The 23333-nt window shown below is 28.9% G+C and overlaps 1 protein-coding gene across 1 annotated transcript; it reads right to left on the bottom strand.

Annotated features, from left to right (window-relative positions):
• Positions 1–1184: 1184 nt before the first annotated feature.
• On the bottom strand, positions 1185–4321 carry LOC109176426 (protein FAR1-RELATED SEQUENCE 7-like). The gene is made up of 5 exons (XM_019325856.1): positions 4228–4321; positions 3833–3889; positions 2794–3741; positions 2677–2710; positions 1185–2292 (listed from the first exon to the last, which is right to left on the bottom strand). The coding sequence occupies exons 1-5, from the start codon at positions 4319–4321 to the stop codon at positions 1185–1187; spliced, it is 2241 nt and encodes a 746-aa protein (XP_019181401.1).
• Between the last annotated feature and the right edge of the window lie 19012 nt (positions 4322–23333).

The following is a 23333-nucleotide window of genomic DNA, read 5'->3' as shown; positions in this document are numbered from 1 at the left end:
CTGCCCACACTTATTGGTAATTTTGATAAAAAAAAACTTGACATTCTTACCATTACCTATCTATTGACATAAAAGCATTATCAACACTAAACTAACTTTTCTGACCAGATTGAAGCATTCAGTGGTTACCTTAAGGCCGAGTGCCACTCCTTGTATGTGAAATTGCAAAAAGTTGATATAAAGTACCTTAAGTTGGACTGGGCAAACACTGAAAACGTCACTGATTGCGGGATCTATGTACTCCGTCATATGGAGACATTCCGAGGGACTCTACAAGACTGGCAGCCAGGATTCAAGAAAAATATGCGCTTGAATGTAAGACTACCATACATATTATAGTTTCAAAATACATTAAAAAATAAATAAAACTGCGAATGACTAATTACTTAATGTTATTTGTTTATAGGCAAGCTTCATGTGTGAATTGCGAGCGAAATATGCTGCGAACCTCATAAAGTGGAGAATGAATGAAGTCAGGGGGGAGGTTCTGCAAGCGGCCAAAAGAGTTTCGAAGAAGAATTGAATGAATATTCTTCAACATGTTGACTGAATTCTAAACAATTAGAAAGTTTTTGTGAATGTGACTTGTATTTTGTGAATGTAGATGCATGATGTTAATAGCTAAATAACAATTTACATCTGATCTATGCACCTCTTTCTCTTTTCTCTTCTTTTCTTTTCTTTACTTTTTTTTTTTTTTGTTTTGTTTTTGTTTTCATGTATCAAATCTATAATTGCATGACTACTATAAATCCAGAATTGCAAAACTATAGTTCCATAATTGCATAACTATAATTCCATAATTTCATAATTATAATTCCATAATTGTATATAAACAATTCCACAATTGCATAACTATAGTTCCATAATTGCGTAACAATAATACCATAATTGCAAAACTATACATCCATACTTGCATAACTAAACACCACAATTTCATAACTACAAATTCCATCACAATGGGGACTACACATGCATAAATGCATAACTATATTTTCATAATTGAATGACTATAATTTCATAATTGCATACCTTTCATAATTGCATGACTACAATTCCATAATTGTATAACTATAATTCCATAATTTCATAACTACAGTTCCAAAATTGCAAAACTACATATCCAGAATTACAAAACTAAAACTGTATAATTGCATAAAATCAATGATAACAACTTGTATTTCTCAATCTACACCTACATTGTCATCTAAACCCTTACTAAACTGAACAAAATCTGAACTTGAAGAACTTGGATGTACAAGGTATCCATCCCCAGCAAGCTTGGATATGTTTTCCAACACCAAAGACTGAACAGCACCCTTTGTACTCAATGCAGCTTTATTTGCAGCACTCCTTCTCCCCCTTGCAAGACTGTACTTCTTTTCAATAACACCACTCCTCCTTTTGTTACGCTCACCTTTCAATCTCCGACTTGAAGGATTTTGAACACCACCACTTGAAGATGAAACACCACACTCTTCAATATGCACATGCCCAACCTCGGCTTCAACCTTTTTCTTTACATCATCAACAGCCTCGTCACACAGTTTCCTCGCTACGCTGCTATCTTGACTAGACACAACTAATCTTTGAAATTTTCTACTAATATCGAACACCCAAATTGATGGAGGAACACCAACATTATAAACCATAGAATCAATGTTGACATTCCTACCATCAATAACCTTTTTAGTCCATCTTTTAAGTATATATTTGTCGGGAATACTAGAAACACAATGTACGTGAAGAATGCGTATACAATGACAACATAGAATTCCCAACTCAGACATCAACTTGCAACTACAAGAAATGTCCAAGTTGGCTGCGTTAAAACTAACCTCATGCCTTATAATATCTATATCTGGCCGCCACACGTGATACTTCTGTTGACGGCCATCATTCAACACCATCTCTTGATGACACGCACTGCCTTTCATGAATTGTTCCTCAAACAGAAAATATATCTCAATCGTGTATACCTCTCTAGCATGTGAAAGAAGTTTCACATGCTCCATCATCATAGCGGGTACCCCTTGAGCACACCGAAAGTCTTCACCGTTCTCTTTACTTCTCCATTCAGAAATTACGCTTACAAACGATGAATAGAAATCACAAAGACCTGCTGTCTTGGACAACCTTCTAGAAATCGAATGATTTGTAGTTTCACTCCTTTGTGATGATAGAATGCCCCCAGAAAAATAGTCCTTGTTAAATGCTGGACACCACTTCTCCCTACAGTCATATAGCTTTTCTAACCAAGTATTCTTGTGACATTTATAGTCAGTCACCAACCTGAAAATGGTAAGACAAAATCCCAAATGATTATGAAGCAGAATATTAACAAGCAGCATCACCACATCTAACACATACTCAGAATTTCTATTGCTCTATATACATAATTGGAATACTATATGTCCATAATTGATAGACTATATATCCATAATCCATACTACTACATTTCCAGACACCACCAGTAAGTTCAACTGCTATATATCCATAATCGGTATACTATATATCCATAATCGGAATACTATATATCCATAATCCATATACTACATTTCCAGACACCACCACTGCTATATATCCATAATCGAAATACTATATATCCATAATTGATGCACTATACATCCATGATTACAAATGTAATGCAATAAAAACGATTAATTACTAACATACCTTGTCCAATAGAATTGAAATTCAGCTTCGGTCTCTGTGTATTTCAACACGTATTAAACATATCCAAGAAATCCTTATTGCTCCTTAACGTCTTGATATGCTTCTTTGAATTCTCACCGATATGCCATATGCAAAGACGATGACGTGATGTTGGAAACACTTTAGATATAGCAGCAGCCATAGCTGCACATTGATCTGTCATAATAGTCTGTGGAGACTTGCCACCCATTGATCTTGAAAACACTTTAAACAACCACACAAACGATTCTATCCTCTCGTTCATCAAAAACCCGCATCCAAACATTACATTCATGCAATGGTGATTCATCCCTACGAAAGGGGCACAAATCATATCGTATTTGTTTGTGCGATATGTCGTATCATGCACTAACAAGTCCCCAAACACCTCGTAATCTCGTCTCATTTGACCATCCCTCCAAAAAAAACTGCACAACCTTGCATCCAAGTCAAGTTCAAAATCAAAGAAAAAATCAGTCTCGGTAGACTGCCTCCTCCTAAAAATTTCAATTAAAGAGTTAGAATCCGTTCCATCCAATCGCTTGACAGTATCTGCAGCCATTGAATTATAAGCATCTCTACTGGTGAAACCAACTAAAGGGGACCCCCCCGATTGGTGTTTTAGGAACCTAATACCATCTGCCAATGCAACACCACTGTCCTTCAAACCTTGTAAATATAAGAGCTGATTATCTCCGACACTCCTATGTGAACGAAGTAGATGACTCTTGTTGAACACACATAACTCGTGATTGTGCACTTTCTCGTGTTTCGTAACTGTCCACAACCCATCATCACCCACGTCAAATTGAACAAACGCTCCACACCCTGTCCTTGTGTCAATTTTGGAATAAGCCTTAACCCCACTGTTAGCCTTGTAACCAGCCTTAGAACAACAAAATTTCTTCATTTGAATTGTGTTCGAAGATCCCTTGTATCGTTGATGACCCTTCCTCACACTAAAACCAAGTGTATATGCATAACTGTTATACACCTCAAAAGCCTCATCAGCATTACTTACTACCAAACCAACCAAATCTTGATCAACTGCAAATATAACACAATAATAACCATTTCCATTAACACATAATTCCTAACCATAATTTGCTAATTAAAAGGTAAACCACTATGAATAAACCTGTAATTGATGAAGATCCATCAACATCTACTGAACCATCCACAATGCCTTCACTAACTACATTATATAGACATGGTGAACATTAATTCAAACAGTTCATCAAACAGAAAAAACAGAGTGTCTACAGATTCTGTATATATAGTTATATGATTATGGAAATATAGTTATACAATTCTGGATACACAGTCGCAACAAACTGCCAAAACAGAGTACCCCTAATTCTGAATATATAGACATGCAATTCTGGAAATATAGTTATGAAATTATGGAATTATTGTTTTCAAATTCTGAAATTGTTGTTACACAATTATGGAAATTACTTACGTGATTTTGCACAACTATTTGCAGATTCTAGACACAAACATCACTGCTAATCACATAATCATACAAAAAACCAAAAGGAACGATTGCAAGAACAATAACAAGATCACCTTGAATCGAATGCCAATCATCAACTGCGGAATTCGTCTGCTCTGTTCCATCCTCCATCTATCAATCACTTTGTAATTCCCAATTTCGATTTGCGATTGCGATTTGCGAATGCGATTGAGATTGCGATCGCGATTCCGGTGATATCGAATGCCAATACCACAGCGAACAACTGCCAACGATCGAGTTTGAAACTTGGAAACAAACTCAAAAGGAATTTGGAAGTAAACGCCGTTAACGGAATTTTTTTTTTTTTTTTATAAAACCCCGCGTCATTAGGCTAAAACGACGTCGTGTGGATCTGTATGCACCATGCATGGTGCATACAGATCCACAGCATAATTTGCCCCTATCTCCACTCGTAAAACGATAGAGACAGGGACAGAAGAGATATTTCCTATTCATGTCGTAATATTTTCAAGCACATACCAGTACTATTGGTTTTATATATATGGCCCGTCAATTGTTTTCAAAAAATAAATAAATAAATAAAAGCCCATCAATTTCAAAATTTTAATATTTCAATTTCACATTAAAAATGTTTTGTTTTCCTTATTAATTTGTCGTTGAATGCTCATCCCCAAACATAATCTACTATACTAATAAGAGCCCAAGAGAGTTATCTACTATACTAATCTACTATCTATCTATCTACTATACTAATGAGAGCCTAAGAGAGTTAGGCCTATAATGGGTAGAAAAAATGGCGGTCAAATTTTTTAATCAAATGAATGGCTCAGATTGATCAGATTTTAATTTTTCCTTAAGATTTCCTAATTTATCCTTAATGAATATGATTTTCCGTTAACTTTTCCGTTAAATATTATCTTTTCCGTTAATTTCTGTTAGTTCACCGTTAACTTACTCATTGATTTCAATAAGAAAGGTCTTAGGTTCGAACCTCATCCCAATCAAAGTTGACATAATTAGTACTCTATTTTACTCTTATTAAATTAAATAATAATTTAATAGCTACAACAAAAAATAATACATATGCATTTCTTTAATTTAGATTTATGTGTCTACAAAGTCTTTATTCAAAAAAAAATTATTCATTATCAATAAATTAAATAAGAGAAATAATTTCATTAGTTATATTGTCTTTATTTTTCTCCAATATAAAAATTCTGTACATTCAATTTCATCAATTGATTATATTCACTACATTATCCCTACAATGTCTTTATTAAAAAAAATTATTCATTATCAATAAATTAATTAAGAGAAATAATTTTATTAGTTATATTGTCTTTATATTTCTCCAATGTAAAAATTCTTTGCATTCAAATTCATCAATTGATTATATTCACTACATTGTCTATTATCTTTTTTGTGCACTATTTTTTAATTATATATCAAAGTTATAATACAAAATAATGCAATATATTTATTTACCAAGTATTTTATTAATACCATGAAAAAATTAAAAAAAAATATAATTAATAAAGCCAATCATATTAACTACTTGAGGGATTTATTGACAAAGAGAGTATTCAAATCACAAAACAAAAAGTGAGAACTACCTCGCAATGTCTTTGTTTGACAATCAGCAGTTAGCAGATTATATTATCGAATTTGACCAGCGAATTATATCAACGGTTGGTAAAAATATATTTGAAAAAATTAGCTGTTTAGATTAACATGTAAAATGACCTAAAGGTATACATATATTTAATAATAATAATAATAATAATAATAATAATAATAATAATAATAATAATAATAATAATAATAATAATAATAATTGTTTTAAAAAAATAAAAAAATATAATTAAGCCAATCATATTAACTGCTTGGGGGATTTATTTACAAAAAGAGTATTCAAATTACACAACAAATTGAAGTGGAAAACTATCTCGCAATGTCCTTGTTTGACAATCAACAATTAGCTCTTCAATATTAGTATATATTTAAAATTTTATGCCCCAATTTTTATTTGCTCTCCCTTATGTCCCGTATTTGGTTTCAACCATACCTATAAAATTATTTTATTGACAATTATAATCAATATTGACTATATTATCTTGCATTTGTAAACTTAGAATTACCTATTTAAATACGCAAATTCAACATTCAATTATCTATGCATGAACAATTCCAATATAGTCTTACATTTATATACTTTAAAGTACTTATTTTAAAAAAAATATATTGGGCATTATCCCAATCGCGCAATGCGCGTAAAAAACTAATAATCTACTATACTAATAAGAGCCCAAGAGAGTTAGACCTATAATGGGTAGAAAAAATGGCGGTCATAGATTTTAATCAAATGAATGGCTTAGATTGATTAAAAGATTGATAAGATTTAAATTTTACACTAAAATTTCCTAAAATACCCACACAACGTTACTAATTCCGTTAAAATTTTAAGAATTGCCGTTAGTTCACCGTTAACTTACTCATTGATTTCAATAAAAAAAAAAGGTCTTAGGTTCGAATCTCATCCCAATCAAAGTTGGCATAATTAGTACTCTATTTTACTCTTATTAAATTATATAAATAATAATTTAGTAGCTACAACAAAAAATTATAGATATGCATTTCTTTAATTTAGAATTATGTGTCCACAATGTCTTTATTCAAAAAAAAATTATTCATTATCAATAAATTAAATAAGAGAAATAATTGTATTAGTTATATTGTCTTTATCTTTCTACAATATAAAAATTCTTTATATTCAAATTTATTAATTGATTATATTCGCTACATTGTCCTTACAATGTCTTAATTCAGTGAAAAAAAATTATTCATTATCAATAAATTAATTAAGAGAAATATTTTCATTAGTTATATTGTCTTTATTTTTTTCAAATGTGAAAATTTTTACATTCAAATTCATCAATTGATTATATTCACTGCATTGTCTATTATCTTTTTTGTGCACTATTTTTCTAATTAAATATCAAAGTTATAATACAAAATAATGCTATATATTTATTTACCAAGTATTTTATTAATACCATGAAAAAATTAAAAAAAATATAATTAATAAAGCCAACCATATTAATTACTTGAAAGATTTTGTGACAAAGAGAGTATTCGAATCACACAACAAATTGAAGTGAGAACTACCTTGCAATGTCTTTGTTTGACAATCAGCAGTTAGCGGATTATATTAGCGGATTTGACCAACGAATTTATTTAATTATTAACATTGGTTAGAAAAAATGGCCGCCAAATTATTAAATCAAATGAATACAGATTGTTCAGGTTTTAATTTTTTTTTTTTTAAGTTTTTCTAATTTATCCTTAATTATATGATTATCAATTTAACTTTTTCGTTAAATACCGTTAATTCACCGTTAGTCTAATTCTAATATTAAAGTCTAATATAGAATTATAACTACACCATTAATCTAATTTTAATATTAAAATCTTAATAGAACTTAACCACAAATCCTAATGTCGAAATCTCCTCAAACAATATTAGTATATATTTAATATTTTATACCCTAATTGTTATTTGTTCTCCCTTATGTCCCGTATTTGGTTTCAACCATACCTATACAATTATTTTATTGACAATTATAATCAATCTTGACTATATTATCTTGCATTTGTAAACTTAGAATTACCTATTTAACCCGCACGGGCTTAGCTCAATGGTCTAGTGGGCAGTATTTGGGAGAAGAGACCAAGGTTTGAACCTCGGCGGCGGCAGTGCGGGAATTATGTCCAAATTGGGCAGATTCCTTGTTCGCACCGGCATTTGGTCCTATCTGCTGAACGATTGAGTCACCGTGATTTACAACTTCCCACAATGCTCTGTCGGATCGGAGTGTGGGGGGCCCTTGGGGTTGGGGACTCAACCTTCGGGAGAAGAATTACATATTTAAATACGCAAATTCAACCTTCAATTATCTATGCATGAACAATTTCAATATAATCTTGCCTTAATATACTTTAAAGTACTTATTTAAAAAAAAAAAAAACATTGGGCATTATCCCAATCGCGCAATGCGCGTAAAAAACTAGTAATACTAATAAGAGCCCAAGAGAGTTAGGCCTATAATGGGTAGAAAAAATGGCGGTCAAGTTTTTTAATCAAATGAATGGCTCAGATTGATCAGATTTTAATTTTTTCTTAAGATTTACTAATTTATCCTTAATGAATATGATTATCCGTTAAGTTTCCCGTTAAATAATATCTTTTCCGATAATTTCTATTAGTTCACCGTTAACTTATATTCATTGATTTCAATAAGAAAGGTCTTAAGTTCGAAGTTCGAACCCCATCCCAATCAAAGTTGGCATATTTAGTACTCTATTTTACTTTTATTAAATTAAATAATAATTTAGTAGTTACAACAAAAAAATAATACATATGCATTTCGATCTTTAATTTAGAATTATGTATCTACAATGTTTTTATTCAAAAAAATTATTCATTATCAATAAATTAAATAAGAGAAATAATTTCATTAGTTATATTGTCTTTATATTTCTTCAATATAAAAATTCTTTACATTCAAATTCATCAATTGATTATATTCGCTACATTATCCCTACAATGTCTTTATAAAAAAAAATTATTCATTATCAAAAATTAATTAAGAGAAATAATTTTATTATATTATATTATCTTTATTTTTCTCCAATGTAAAAATTCTTTACATTCAAATTCATCAATTGATTATATTCACTACATTGCCTATTATCTTTTTTGTGCACTATTTTTTTAATTAAATATCAAAGTTATAATACAAAATAATGTTATATATTTATTTACCAAGTATTTTATTAATACCATGAAAAAAATAAGAAAAATATAATTAATAAAGCCAATCATATTAACTACTTGAGGAATTTGTTGACAAAGAGAGTATTCAAATCACACAACAAATTGAAGTGAGAACTATCTCATAATGTCCTTGTTTGACAATCAGTAGTTAGCGGTTAGCGTTAGCGGATTATATTAGTTGATTTGACCAGTGAATTATATCAACGGTTGGTAAAAAGATATATGAAAAAAAATAGTTTTTTAGATTAACATGTAAAATGACCTAAGGTATACATATAATAATAATAATAATAATAATAATAATAATAATAATAATAATAATAATAATAATAATAATAATAATAATAATAATAATAATAATAATAATAATAATAATAATAATTGTTTTAAAAATAATAAAAAATAAAAAAAATATAATTAAGCCAATCATATTAACTACTTGGGGGATTTATTTACAAAAAGAGTATTCAAATTACACAACAAATTGAAGTGGAAAACTATCTCGCAATGTCCTTGTTTGACAATCAACAATTAGCTCTTCAATATTAGTATATATTTAAAATTTTATGCCCTAATTTTTATTTGCTCTCCCTTATGTCCCGTATTTGGTTTCAACCATACCTATACAATTATTTTATTGACAATTATAATCAATATTGACTATATTATCTTGCATTTGTAAACTTAGAATTACCTATTTAAATACGCAAATTCAACATTCAATTATTTATGCATGAACAATTCTAATATAATCCTGCATTGATATACTTTAAAGTACTTATTAAAAAAAACATTGGGCATTATCCCAATCGCGCAATGCGCGTAAAAAAACTAGTAATAAGAGATAAAGTACAAATAAGCTACTGAACTATTTGGGAAATAACAATTAAGTCACAGAACTCAAATAACCTCCAAATAATACATTGAATCAGGAAAAAAAAAAGAGCAATTAATATTTTTAACAGGTTAACTCTAGGTTTTTACTGACTAGATTGCCAAATGTTTATTTTATTTACGCATTTTTTTTATTATTATAATCCACCTACATACTACATAGTAATATATTATAAAGTAATTATAATCAAAATAGTTTTGTCTTGTCTAGATTTATTTAGTTATTATTATTTTTTTAAACAGAAGATCCAATGAAAAATAATAATAAATAAATAAATCAATTCAATCAAATATCGACAAGACAACACTATTTTGATTATAATTACTTTAAAATATATTACTATGTATGTGGATTATAATAAAAGAAACATAAGTAAAATAAACATTTGGCAATCCAGCCAACAAAAACCTAGAGTTAATTAACATGTTAAAAATGTTTTGCTCTTTTTCTGAGTTCAATGGCTTATTTGTTCTTTTTTCCGGGTTCAATGGCTTATTTGTGAGGTTATTTGAGTTCGATGGCTTAATTGTTGTTTCCCAAATAGTTCAGTGAATTATTTATACTTTATCCCTAATAATAATAATAATAATAATAATAAAGTAGTATTAACCTAATAGGGTAACTCATGTGGTAAATAAACGTTTTTTTTTTTGGGAGAATTTTTGGGATAACTCAGGTTCGATTCCACAAGTGACGATTCCCTTAGAGCCAGCCTCCGTGCCCACCAATAGTTATGCAGTGGAAATGTGTTCACCATGAGCATGATGAACACATAGGTAGATCCATAATTTCTATACTGTAGATTCATAATTTTTATTTTTTATTTTTGAAAACGTAGATTCATAATTTTGTTTTTTCATTTGTTGTTAACGGGATAGATCCATAATTTCTAAGTTGTAGATTCATAATTTCTATACTGTAGATTCATAACATCTATACAGTAGATTCATAATTTCTATACTGTAGATTCATAATTTTTGTACTGTAGATTCATAATTTCTGTACTGTAGATTCATAATTTCTATACTGTAGATTCATAATTTCTATACTGTAGATTCATAATTTTTGTACTATAGATTCATAATATCTGTAACAACAAATGAAATAAAAAATTATGAATCTACGTTTTCAAAAAAAAAAATTATGAATCTATAGTATAGAAATTATGGACATACCTCTGTGTTCACCATGCGCATGGTGAACACGTTTCCACAACATAATTTATGCGTGCCTACCAAAGGGAATGGGGATTAGTCGGGTGAACTTAAACCGTTAAACAGACAGAGAAAGACCTGGACCATCTCGTATTTTTACCCCCAAAAAAAAAATTAAAAAAAAAATAGTAATACAACATTCACTTTTATTTACCTAATAAAATGTGTACACATGACGAAAGTTATAATCCATGGGAGTACATATATCAGTTTCCATAATAATATTATTAATATTAATATTTATTGGATACTTGTAAATTAATAGACTTCACATTGAGTTAAAACATCAATTTAATTATTAATTAAATAAAATAGTACTCATTAGGGTGCATTTTACATGTCATTGTTACTAATAATTGGTTAATTTAGCTCTTCGTACTTAGGTTATTTCCTATATATAATATTTTGACAATTTTGTTATACTTTTTAAATTTAATTTTTAATGTTTAGTTGGATGGGAAAAAGTTTGTCAAAAAAAAATGTTTAACTAGTATTTTCACCCATGCGTTACACGGAATGGGTTTGTTATAATATTTTAAGAATATTTGGATCGATATAAATTTGTATAAATTATAACATCGAATATTATATTGTAATTGAAGAATTGAGTTGGGTCGATTATGTTTTATGATGTTATCATTGCTCAAATTCGAACAAATAATTTCTCAGTTAATAGCTAACATGTAGATATACGCATTCGATGCTGAAAGAAAAGTCAAGCTCTAAATTGTTGTTCCTCAATTTTCTGTTTCAGTCTTGGTGATTGGGTGTTGAGTTTTGGGCTATATTTATAGATGATTTATGAGTGTTTGAGTACAACACGGAGTTGAGAGATTGAGTTTGATTTTAACTGGGTTTATCAGTGTTGTATGTAATTAGGTTTCTTCTATGTGATTATCGGAAGATACAGGCCGGGGGAATTAAGCATGCATGTTTTTAAGGATTTTTTATTATAACAGAGAATTAACATGATTTTTTAAATGGAAAAAAAAAGAATAATATAATATTGTTGAATAGAAATATGAATTTTAATATTATTGTATTGTATTACGAATAAGAATTTTAATGTAGAATTATAGTACGAATAGAAAAGTAGGAAACAATATATTCTATTAGGAATTGTATTACACTATTTTATACTATTAGAATTGGAATTTTAATATACGAATAGGAAAGTGTGAAAACAATATATTCTATTAGAAATTGTATTACAAGGACTATGTGGTCTAATGGTATTTGGGTTGGACTTCTATGGGGAGGTGTTATTGGTTCTTTATGTTTCAGTAGGTTGAGAAAGTATATGGACAGATACTACAATGTAATAGAACCAGTAGCTTTCAAAAAAAAAGAAAGTATTACACTATTTTAAATATTACGCAAATCTTAATAGTATAGAATTTTTTGGCCACCAAGATTATGTGGTCTAATGGTACCTGAATTGGACTTCCATTTGAAAGGTTGTGAGTTCAAGCCTCAGTGGAGGTGTTATTGTATCTTACAGATACTATATTGTAATAGAGCTAGAAGCTTCCAAAAAATAGACTTATTTTTTATATATAGTATTTTGGCCGGAAAATTAAAATGGATGCTTTTGTTTTTATATATAGTATAGATATAGATTACGCAAACCTTAATAGTATAGGAATCTTTTGGGCGGGAAGTTAATGGAAGATTTTGTTTTTATATATAGTTTAGATTTTATATTATTATTATTATTATTATTATTATTATTATTATTATTATTATTATTATTATTATTATTATTATTATTATTATTATTATTATTATTATTATTATTATTATTATTATTATTATTATAAATGTCCTTATATGTCTTTTTACATTTAACCGCTAATAGTAAAAAGGTAATTTTATCAAACATTTTGACCGGAGACAAAATGTCAAAAAAGTCATTTGGTTCTTCAGCATTTTGGAGCAACGATTTGTTCCAAACTGCTGAAAACTGAAATGCTACATTATGCAGCATTTCAATTTGGCATTTTTGAAAAAGAATAGCCTTTTCCCAAAATGCCATTGAATTATATTTAAAAAAAATAAAAAAAAATAAAAAAAAAATAAACTTATTACTGAAGCCATTAAAGGATCCTTAAATGAAAGGGCCTTTTTGCCTATCAATGCTTGCCGATTACTGATGTGTAAGCAAATCGTTTCGTAAATCATTAAGGGAGCAATGCTCCTCTTATATAGAGGAGATCTTTTTGAGCTCCTCTTCATTCAGTAACGATGTGAGATCAATGTTGATTCCACATTAGTTACGTTTTGTTTTTTGTTTTTTGTTTATATATATTATTTTGCTTTGTATTGTTATTATTATTATTATTATTATTATTATTATTATTATTATTATTATTATTATTATTATTATTATTATTATTATTATTATTATTATTATTATTATTCTTATTCATTTTTTATTATTGTCATTGTTATTGTTATTGTTATTAGTATTATCATAAATTTTATTTTATTATTGCATAATAATAATAATGATAATAATAGTAATAATAATATTATTATTATTATGAATGTCCTTATATGTCTTTTTACATTTAACCGCTAATAGTAAAATGTTAATTTTACAAAACATCTTTTTACAAACCGCTAATGCAATCCGCTGGTCAAACCCGCTAACACAATCCGCTATTCGTTAAGAATTTGGTAACCATTTTCCATTTTTAAGTATATATTGACTTTAATATGTGGTAACAATTCATTAGATATTAATTAATTTTCATATAAAATTTTATTATCAATTAATTTTTATTAATTTTTTATTCAATTAATTAATATTCACATTAGTTTGAGCCGGAAAGTTCAAGATGAGTATTTTACTTTTATTAATAGTATAGATTGTTATTATTATTATTATTATTATTATTATTATTATTATTATTATTATTATTATTATTATTATTATTATTATTATTATTATTATTATTATTATTATTATCCTTAATTATATGATTATTCATTTAACTTTTCCATTAATTCACCGTTAGTCTAATTATAATATTAAAGTCTAATATAGAATTATAACTACACCATTAATCTAATTCTAATATTAAAGTCTTAATAGAACTTAACCACAAATCCTAATGTCGGAATCTCCTCAAACAATATTAGTATATATTTAATATTTTATGCCCTAATTTTTATTTGTTCTCCCTTATGTCCCGTATTTGGTTTCAATCATACCTATACAATTATTTTATTGACAATTATAATCAATCTTGACTATATTATCTTGCATTTGTAAACTTAGAATTACCTATTTAACCCGCACGGGCTTAGCTCAATGGTTTAGTGGGTAGTATTTGGGAGAAGGGACCAAGGTTTGAACCTCGGCGGCGGCAGTGCGGGAATTATGTCCAAAGTGGGCAGATTCCTTGTGCGTATCAGCATTTGGCCCTGTCTGGTGAACCATTGAGTCACCGTGATTTACAACTTCCCACAATGCTCTGTGGGTCGGAGTGTGAGAGGCCCTTGGGGTTGGGGACTCAACCTTTGGGCTTTGGGAGAAGAATTACCTATTTAAATACGCAAATTCAACCTTCAATTATCTATGCATGAACAATTTCAATATAATCCTGCCTTAATATACTTTAAAGTACTTATTTAAAAAAAAAGCATTGGGCATTATCCCAATCGCGCAATGCGCGTAAAAAACTAGTTGACTTTAATATGTGGTAACAATTCATTAGATATTAATTAATTTTCATATAAAATTTTGTTATCAATTAAGTTTTATTCATTTTTTTATCAATTAATTAATATTCACATAATTTGAGCCGGAAAGTTCAAGATGAGTATTTTACTTTTATTAATAGTTATTATTATTATTATTATTATTATTATTATTATTATTATTATTATTATTATTATTATTAGTAGTAGTAGTAGTAGTAGTAGTAGTAGTAATTTTAATCTAGAATTGTATTAGGAATAGGAAAGTAGGAAAGAATATATTGTATTAGGAATTGTATTACCATAGTTTAATGTACAATTGTAGTACGAAAATGAATTGTATTACCATATATTTACAATACTAGTTTTGTTACACGCTTTGCGAATGGGATAATGCCCAATAATTATTTTTAAATAATTATTTCAAAGTATATCAATGCAATATTATATAAAAGATGTTCAAACATAGGTAAATAAATGTTGAATTTGTTTATTTAAATAGGTAATTTCAAGTATATAAATGCAAGATAATATATGAGAGATTGATTATAATTGTCACTAAAATAAATGTTTGCAACTTTGTAATGACGCTAGTCTAAATACTTAGTCTAAAAACATTTCGTCTAAATAAATACTATTTTTTATTTAAATTTCTCTAATTCTCTTTTGAGTGGCATTATCATTATTTTCATCTTCAGTACATGTCCTCTTTTTTGTTTTTGTTTTTTTTTTTTTTAAATTGGTAGTGTGTCATGTGCAATTGGGTTACTGGTGGTAGCATAGAGGGATACATCGTGCAATGAGATTATAGTATATGAATCTTTAGATTTGTCTTGCTGTGTATATGCCTGTGATCTTAGTTGTACTATGAACTCTTTATCTTACAAAAATTTATTGATATTTGGTAGTGGTAGTTTTTTCCCTACATGTTTCATGTGTTGTGAGATGTGTATCGTAGGTTATCATGTGAAAGTATTGAACAAAATATTAATATTTATTATATTTGTATAAACTCCTTGCTAAATAAATATATAGAACATATTTTATATTATAACTTTGATATTTAATTACAAGTTGATGTAAAAAGAAGACAATGGACAATGTAGTTAATATAATAAATTAATAAATTTGAAGGTAAGGAATCTTTGAATTGTAGAAAATTATAAAGATAATATAACTAATGAAATTATATCTGTTTTAAATTTTTTTATAATGAATAATTTTTTTAAAATAAAGGCATTATAGACATCTAATTCTAAATTAATTAAATGCATATGTATTATTTTTTGTTGTAGCTACTAATTTATTTAATTTAATAAAAATAATAAGATGGCGTATATACTTTTCATCAACAATAATGAAATTATTGATTTTTTTTTAAATTTCCATTCGTTGTTGAAACAAATTGTTCGAGAGTTTGTCAATGACAATTGCTACAATTTCTGTCAATTGATAATAAATAATTCAATATATATGGTCACAATAGATATTGTTATAATGATATAGTAAAAATTAAATTAACTTACAAATTTCTTTAGAAGTTTTCATGCATTGATAATATTCTGATGTATAAACTTATTCAATTGGAGCGAGTGGGATGTCAATATTGTCAATTCTTTGAAAAATGGTCGTACCGTTTTAGAGTCCATGAATAATCGTATTTATGATCAAGAACTTTGTTGTTAAATCGCGCAGGTCTGACAATGATGTAAGAACAATTTTGTTCGATAAAAAAAATAATATAATATTCGTAAAGTAATGTACATTTGTACCATTATAAAAATACATACAAAAAATATTAATACCATAATGACCTAAATCATTCCAATAATGCAAAGTCATAATTGAAATATTAAGTTTTGTTCAATCAAAAGAAGATTAATTAACTAAGGATCTTGTAGTTCAATGGTACCATGTTGCTCTCTTGTGTGGAAGGTGATATGTTCGAGCCCTAGTGGAGGCATTCAATGTAATTGGGTATCATCCTCCTTATTAAATAAAAGAATTAACCTAAAGTTCTTGATATATAATCTTTGATGCTTAACTTTGAATGCTATGTATTTAGTCGGACTAATTATTTTACCAAAGTTTATGTTAAATTATATATATATATATATATATATATATATATATATATATATATAGAAAGGGAATCACGGGACAGCATTGAAGTGACGTTGAAATGATTAACTCTTTATTATTCTTCTTCTTGTTGTCGTCATAATTAATCTGATCACTGTCGTCACTGATGACTCTAGTAAAGAAACGTGTACTTTAAGTTAATTTATTGTGTATTTTCAGTTAATAAATTATGTTATATTATACTCCGTAATTAATATATTATAGGAGTACATATTTAGTTAATAAATTATATATCGATTACAATTTACATATTAGGTAAATTTAGGGTTTGTTTTAAAATTCGAAAAATGACTTTTGTAAGTTTTTTTTTTTTTTAGATTTTTTCATGTTTAATTTGAGTATTCAACGAAAATAAAATCAAGAGAGAATATTCGTTCTAATCAAAGAAAAAGACCTAATTTGATAAAAAAAAAATATTTTCATAGATTTTTAATTGGAAGATATTTTTTGAATTCTTTATTTTCCTATCTTTATATTCACCCTTATTTTTTATTCTATTGTTCAAAAGTAGAGGATCGGAGTAAAATGGTAATGGATTTTGCAATTATTAAAGGATTTGAATCCTATAGTAGGATAAACAAAGTTGCCTAATAAACGGCAAATTATTGTGTGGACTATGGATAATTGGATATCAAAATTCAAAGTAGAGTGCAAAAGTTCCTAACCAAACAACTCCTTTAATTTATTTATAGGTACATAATCTGTTAACTGGAGATACAAAATATGTTAAGGAACAGATATCTACAAATTTAATAAGAATCAATAAAGTTAGGCCCTTAACATACAAGAACAGAAATATGTTGGTGTAGTTGCTTATTTAAATGAATGATTCATATTATTTAATACTACGTATTATTTTGATTTTAGTATTTTTTTAAAATGATTTTTCTTATTTACCCTTTATTATATTATTTTTTTCTTAAATAACCTTGCATTCCGTTAGTATAAACTTTATTAACGAAATATTCCGTTAACTATTTATTATTCTCAACTTGCTCATTAATTTTTATAAGAAAGGTCTTAGGTTCGAACCACATGTCAACCAGAGTTGGCATAATTGTTAAACATATATTACGAATATGTTAAAACTTATTAAAAATATAGTAAAATACAATATAAAATTTGACATAAACTTTGATCAAACAATTAGCTCGACTAAATACATATTATTCAAAGTTGAGCATCAAACATTATAAATTCGGAACCTTGAAAAGCATTTTCTTGCATTTTTTTAAAAAACAAATTTAGGTTAATTTTTTTTTTCATTTTTTTTGTTTAATTAATCTTCTTTTGATTATTTAGAACAATACTCAATATTTCAATTATGCTTTTGCATTATTGGAATGATTTAGGTCATATGATATTACTATTTTTTGTATGTATTTCTATAGTGATACAATTGTACATTACTTTACAAATATTGTACTATTATGGGTATATATATATATATATATATATATATATATATATATATATATATATATATATATATATATATATATATATATATATATATATATATATATATGCTGGTTTTGGTGTAAAGGATCTCTCAAGTGAAAGATGAGTTAGATTTGAGTCGTTGATCAAATCTAGATCAACAGCTCAAATCAATGAAAAAAAAAAAAAAAAGGCGTTGTTATAAACACAGGATCTACTACTAGCGCTCATAGTAGTGCTACCTATGATGTTAACCCCAATTTTGTTCTCATGGATATCGATAGCCTATGAGTTGTGGTGTATGTTTCCGAACTGATTGATGTTGAGGTAAAGGTTGACAAAATTGATTTTAAGAAGACAACGCCGTCAGAGCTGGCCACTCATAAGCAATAAAACAACGCACTTTAAGAAGAAAAAGTACGCACTTAAATTTTTTAACAAAGCACCTTAAGAAAGAAAACAACTAGAAGAAAAAACTTAATCGATGCGATCGAATTGGAGAATGCTAATACAGGTGTTTACATGCGACAGCTAGTCCATGCATTGCAGGAGAAAATAATTCCAAAAAACGCTTCTCACAAAAATCCATGCATTACAGGCGTTATTTTCATATCAAAGCTATCCGTAGGGGCCCACAAAAATACTTAAATTGCAGGAGAAAAAAATTCCAAAATAAACACTTCTCACACTAGTGGGAAAAACATATTTTGGTTTTTCTTCTCAAAATTTGAGCAAAAACCATGATGTGGTTGCTCTAATTTTAAAAGGGAGAGACGGGCCAGGTGTGAATCAAGCTACCGCGAGGGAATCACGGACCAGAATTGAAGTGTCGTTGAAAAAACCATTTTGGACGCATAATTGTGCTGTTTTCTTGGTTTTGTACAGTTACGATAGCCATTTTAAGCCTATATATATACATATGGGGAGGTATTAGAGCTATTATTATTATTATTATTATTAAAAAACACGCTTAATTAGGTTGTTAGCCCAAAACATGGAGACCAACCATAGCTTCCGGAGACCAAAAGCTGGCCGGCATTTGGCTGAGAAACAACGGCGGCAGAAACTGAAAGGTCTTTATGGTCAGCTCGCCTCTCTCGTCGTCTCTGCTGAAAACTGTCTGGTATAGTTTAAGAGTATCTAAAAGCATTTCTTATTATGATTTTTGTTGAAATAATTGATGACCTTTTATTAGGGTTTCAGATTATTTATGAATGATTTGTTGTTGAGGTACTACAGGAAAAATCGCCCTCGTTGGACTTGTTGGATCAAGCCACTGACTACATAAAAAAACTAGAGAAAAACATTAATGAGCTGAAAGCAAGAATGGAAAGTCTACAAGTACCAGTTGAAATAGCCGTGAAAGAAAGTGACACAGGTGATGAAACATTATTGGAGATAAATATAGTGTGGGGATCGGAGAACAAGAAGCTGAAGATGCATAAATTCATTCGGATTCTTGAAGAAGAAGGTGCTGAAGTTGTGAGTGCAAGCATCTCCACTGTGGATCTCAAGATCTACCATACAATTCTTTGCAAGGTACAGTACAAAGAGCCAAATTATACCATGGATTGAAGTTATATGTATCATTTATGTGTTTGTAGTTAACATATTATGTGCAGATGGACAACAATTGTTACCTTATATCATGGACTAGGGTTCATATCATATGGTATTGTAAACCCTGATCCAAAAATTACTTGTTTGTTATTAACACATTCTGCACATTCTATACCTGCAGTATACCGGTTGACTGCATGTATAGAATGTATTAATTATAAGTAATTAAGTACAGAATTTAAAGGTTATTTTTGGACTAGGGTCCACAATACTATGTAGACCCTGATTCATTGTTTTGTTCATAACTACTTTCTCAACCTACTGAAACACAAAGAGTGAATACCGGTCCCACTAGGGCTCGAATCCATAAACTCTCATTTGGGAGACACTGTTGGAAATTATGGAATTTCCGACCATTGGAAATTATGAAATTTCCGACCACCTGAAAGTGATATTAAATAAGTCGAAAGCAAAAAGTGTCGGAAATAGCAACAAAGATTTTTCCGGATACCAAAAGTGGTCGGAACAAGGCTTTCGAATTGATTTAAGATCACTTTCTGGTGGTCGGAAATTTCATAATTTCCAGTAGTGAGAACCACTTCATGTCAATAGCCGACAAGGTCATTGAGAAAGGCATATAGCTTAACCATAATTTTAAGATCAGGATTTATATATAATGTAAGGTAGATCCTGATCCATGGTATAACAATTAATTGGTACACTACATAAATGATTATTAGACCTTGCTAGTTGCTAGCAGGTCTGCTGATCCAAGTTTTTTGCTTACTCCTAACACATATTGTTGTTCTTATTACTCATAACTCGTGCATGTTTCTTTGCATATATACTTGCATGGTTCATTTTAGCTTTAATAGTTGTTGTTGATTATGTTATGTTTTTATTGGATAGGCATTTTTACCTCGACTTGGAATGGATACCATTATGGTGCAACAACGCTTGAAAAACTTTATTTCTGGCACAGGATAATATATATCAACTCTGACGTCATATGCCTTCGTAGAATGATGAGCACAGCAACCCTTGGATTTCCTAGTATATCATATCATATAATATATAAAAATAATGCTTCATACCATTTCTTTGGGAGAAGTCAAAAATCACTTTATATTTTCATAATATTCTCTCATAACTTGTACTGTCCAGATGAGAATGTATGTCTGCTAGAGATCAGAATGAATAATAAATGTACTCCATGAATTCACTATGTGCACTATATATAAATCAAATATAAGATTCTATAAAAGACTAAAATATATAGTATACTACGGAGTACAATATAATAAGGATACAAATTCTTAGAAGTATTTGTTTAGAATATAGAAAAGCAATAACTAGAAGATAACCATCAAGTTGTTATTTGTTGTACCATGTCCGAAGTGCCTGCTTTAACCTATACAACGATGTCTCCAGCTTGCTGACATAACAAGAATTATTAACTTTTCAATAAATCCTTGGAGTTATTTCATAAACACATCTTCAAGAAGGTTGACATTGAGGAATACATTAGGCAGAAGGGTCAAATAGACCCATGTATTAACATTGATTGTTTATTTAGCACCATGAATTAAAATATGGTCTATCGTCATTATAGTTTCAATTATTTTTCATCTAGCATTTTTAGCAAGTTTCTAACAAGTAACCCATCTAATTTGCTTACATAAAAAAATAAAATAAAAATAAAATGCTGACATGTTATTTTTTTCATCTAACTTGTTGTTTTTGTTACTTTTTTATGTAGATTTTTTTTTTTTTTTTACGTATTTTCGGATTATGTTGATTTTTTATACGGCTTGAAAGATTCTAACTCCTCCTCTGTTGCGAGTGTTGAGTGTGAAAATATGTAGGGGTATTCTAAGCGAAATGCATCCATGCTGTTGTTACCATAAATTTGCCCTGCAAAATGTATATTTTGGTCGTGGAGGGGTACCCCATCGCCTTCAAAAACATGGCTGCTTCCCTCGGGGACAAATGGTAGTCTCCTTTCTTCGTTGTCTATCTCTTTCTCTTTCCACTGCTACACATTATACCTCATAACACGAAGTTCCTTAGCTGTTACTTCAGTCATATTATAGCTGCAGCCAGTAAATGCAAGCATGTTCTTTTTGTATTTACACTCAAAGGAGGAAGCCGGTTAATTAAGTTACACCTCAAATATTAAATCAAAAGGCGCGTTAGTTATTATAGCTCAAATGAAGAGTAATATACAGATCATTGTTATCCCTTAGTCTATTAACCAACTTTTTTCCAAGCTCCTCAATCTCTGGCGTGTACCGAAGAGCCTCATAAACGCATCATCCAAAACCAAAATAAAAACCAATGTCAATGCCAATAAATGGGTTCAAAAATCACAAAAGCAGTAATATACTTATTTCACAGCCAACGAGAAAAACATATTCGCTGTTTAAAAAAAAAAAAATCGTAGAAGAAATCAACATAATCTGAAAATACGTAAAAAAAAAAAAAAAAAATTGAATTTTTCTGTCGAAAAAAGTAACAAAAACAGTAAGTTAGATGATAAAAATAACATGTCTGCATTTTGTTTTTATTTTATTTTTCCATGTAAGCAAATTAGATGGGTTACTTGTTAAAAACTTGTTAAAAATGCTAGAAGAAAAATAATTGAGAGTATAATGGGCTAGATGGACCATATTTTAATTCATAGTGCTAGATGAACAATCAATATTAATACATTGGTCTATTTGACTCTTCTACCAATACATTATAAAATATAGACATCTAGTTGAAGTATTGCAAGGGCTTATAGAAGCCGTATTTGTTGATATATTAGTATATTACCGAAACACATACATATGTACGGTTAAACAACAACAGTCAGTCAGCGAGACAGACAACATCAATGTGGCTCTCCATAGGGACTTTTTTTTTTTTTTTTTTTTTGAAAGGCCAATAAGGGACTTCTTGGACTATGTACTAATTGCATAGATCTCCGCCCTCGGTAATCTACTATAACTTCGACATATTGGGTTACTACCGTGTGTGCACACATTGGGTGGGATTAATTTTCTCCTACCTTCTGCAAGAATTGCTGTTGAAATAGTGAATTGGACGCACTGATGGTGGCCCCCTAGACGTATGTATATACTTGTATCGAACTGGGTAAATATAAACAATACCTTGTGTCATTTACTTTCTGCATGTTTTGATTTTCGCACTTAGTTGTATTCTGTTGCAATAACTGTTAGAACACACGCTTAAAGTTTTGCGATAAAGAATGTTTTGTTAATTTCTTAAGTCAAAAAATTAACCAGTAATACGAATATCATGAGTACACGAAATCACATTATGTGTTGAGACACCCGAGAAGCATAAGATATGTGATGAAAGGGCGAG

Source organism: Ipomoea nil, unplaced genomic scaffold (assembly GCF_001879475.1).
Source record: "Ipomoea nil cultivar Tokyo-kokei standard unplaced genomic scaffold, Asagao_1.1 scaffold0706, whole genome shotgun sequence".
Taxonomy (NCBI): Eukaryota; Viridiplantae; Streptophyta; class Magnoliopsida; order Solanales; family Convolvulaceae; genus Ipomoea; species Ipomoea nil.
Note: the sequence above shows the minus strand (reverse complement) of the source record. Positions and strands in the feature narration are given on the sequence as shown.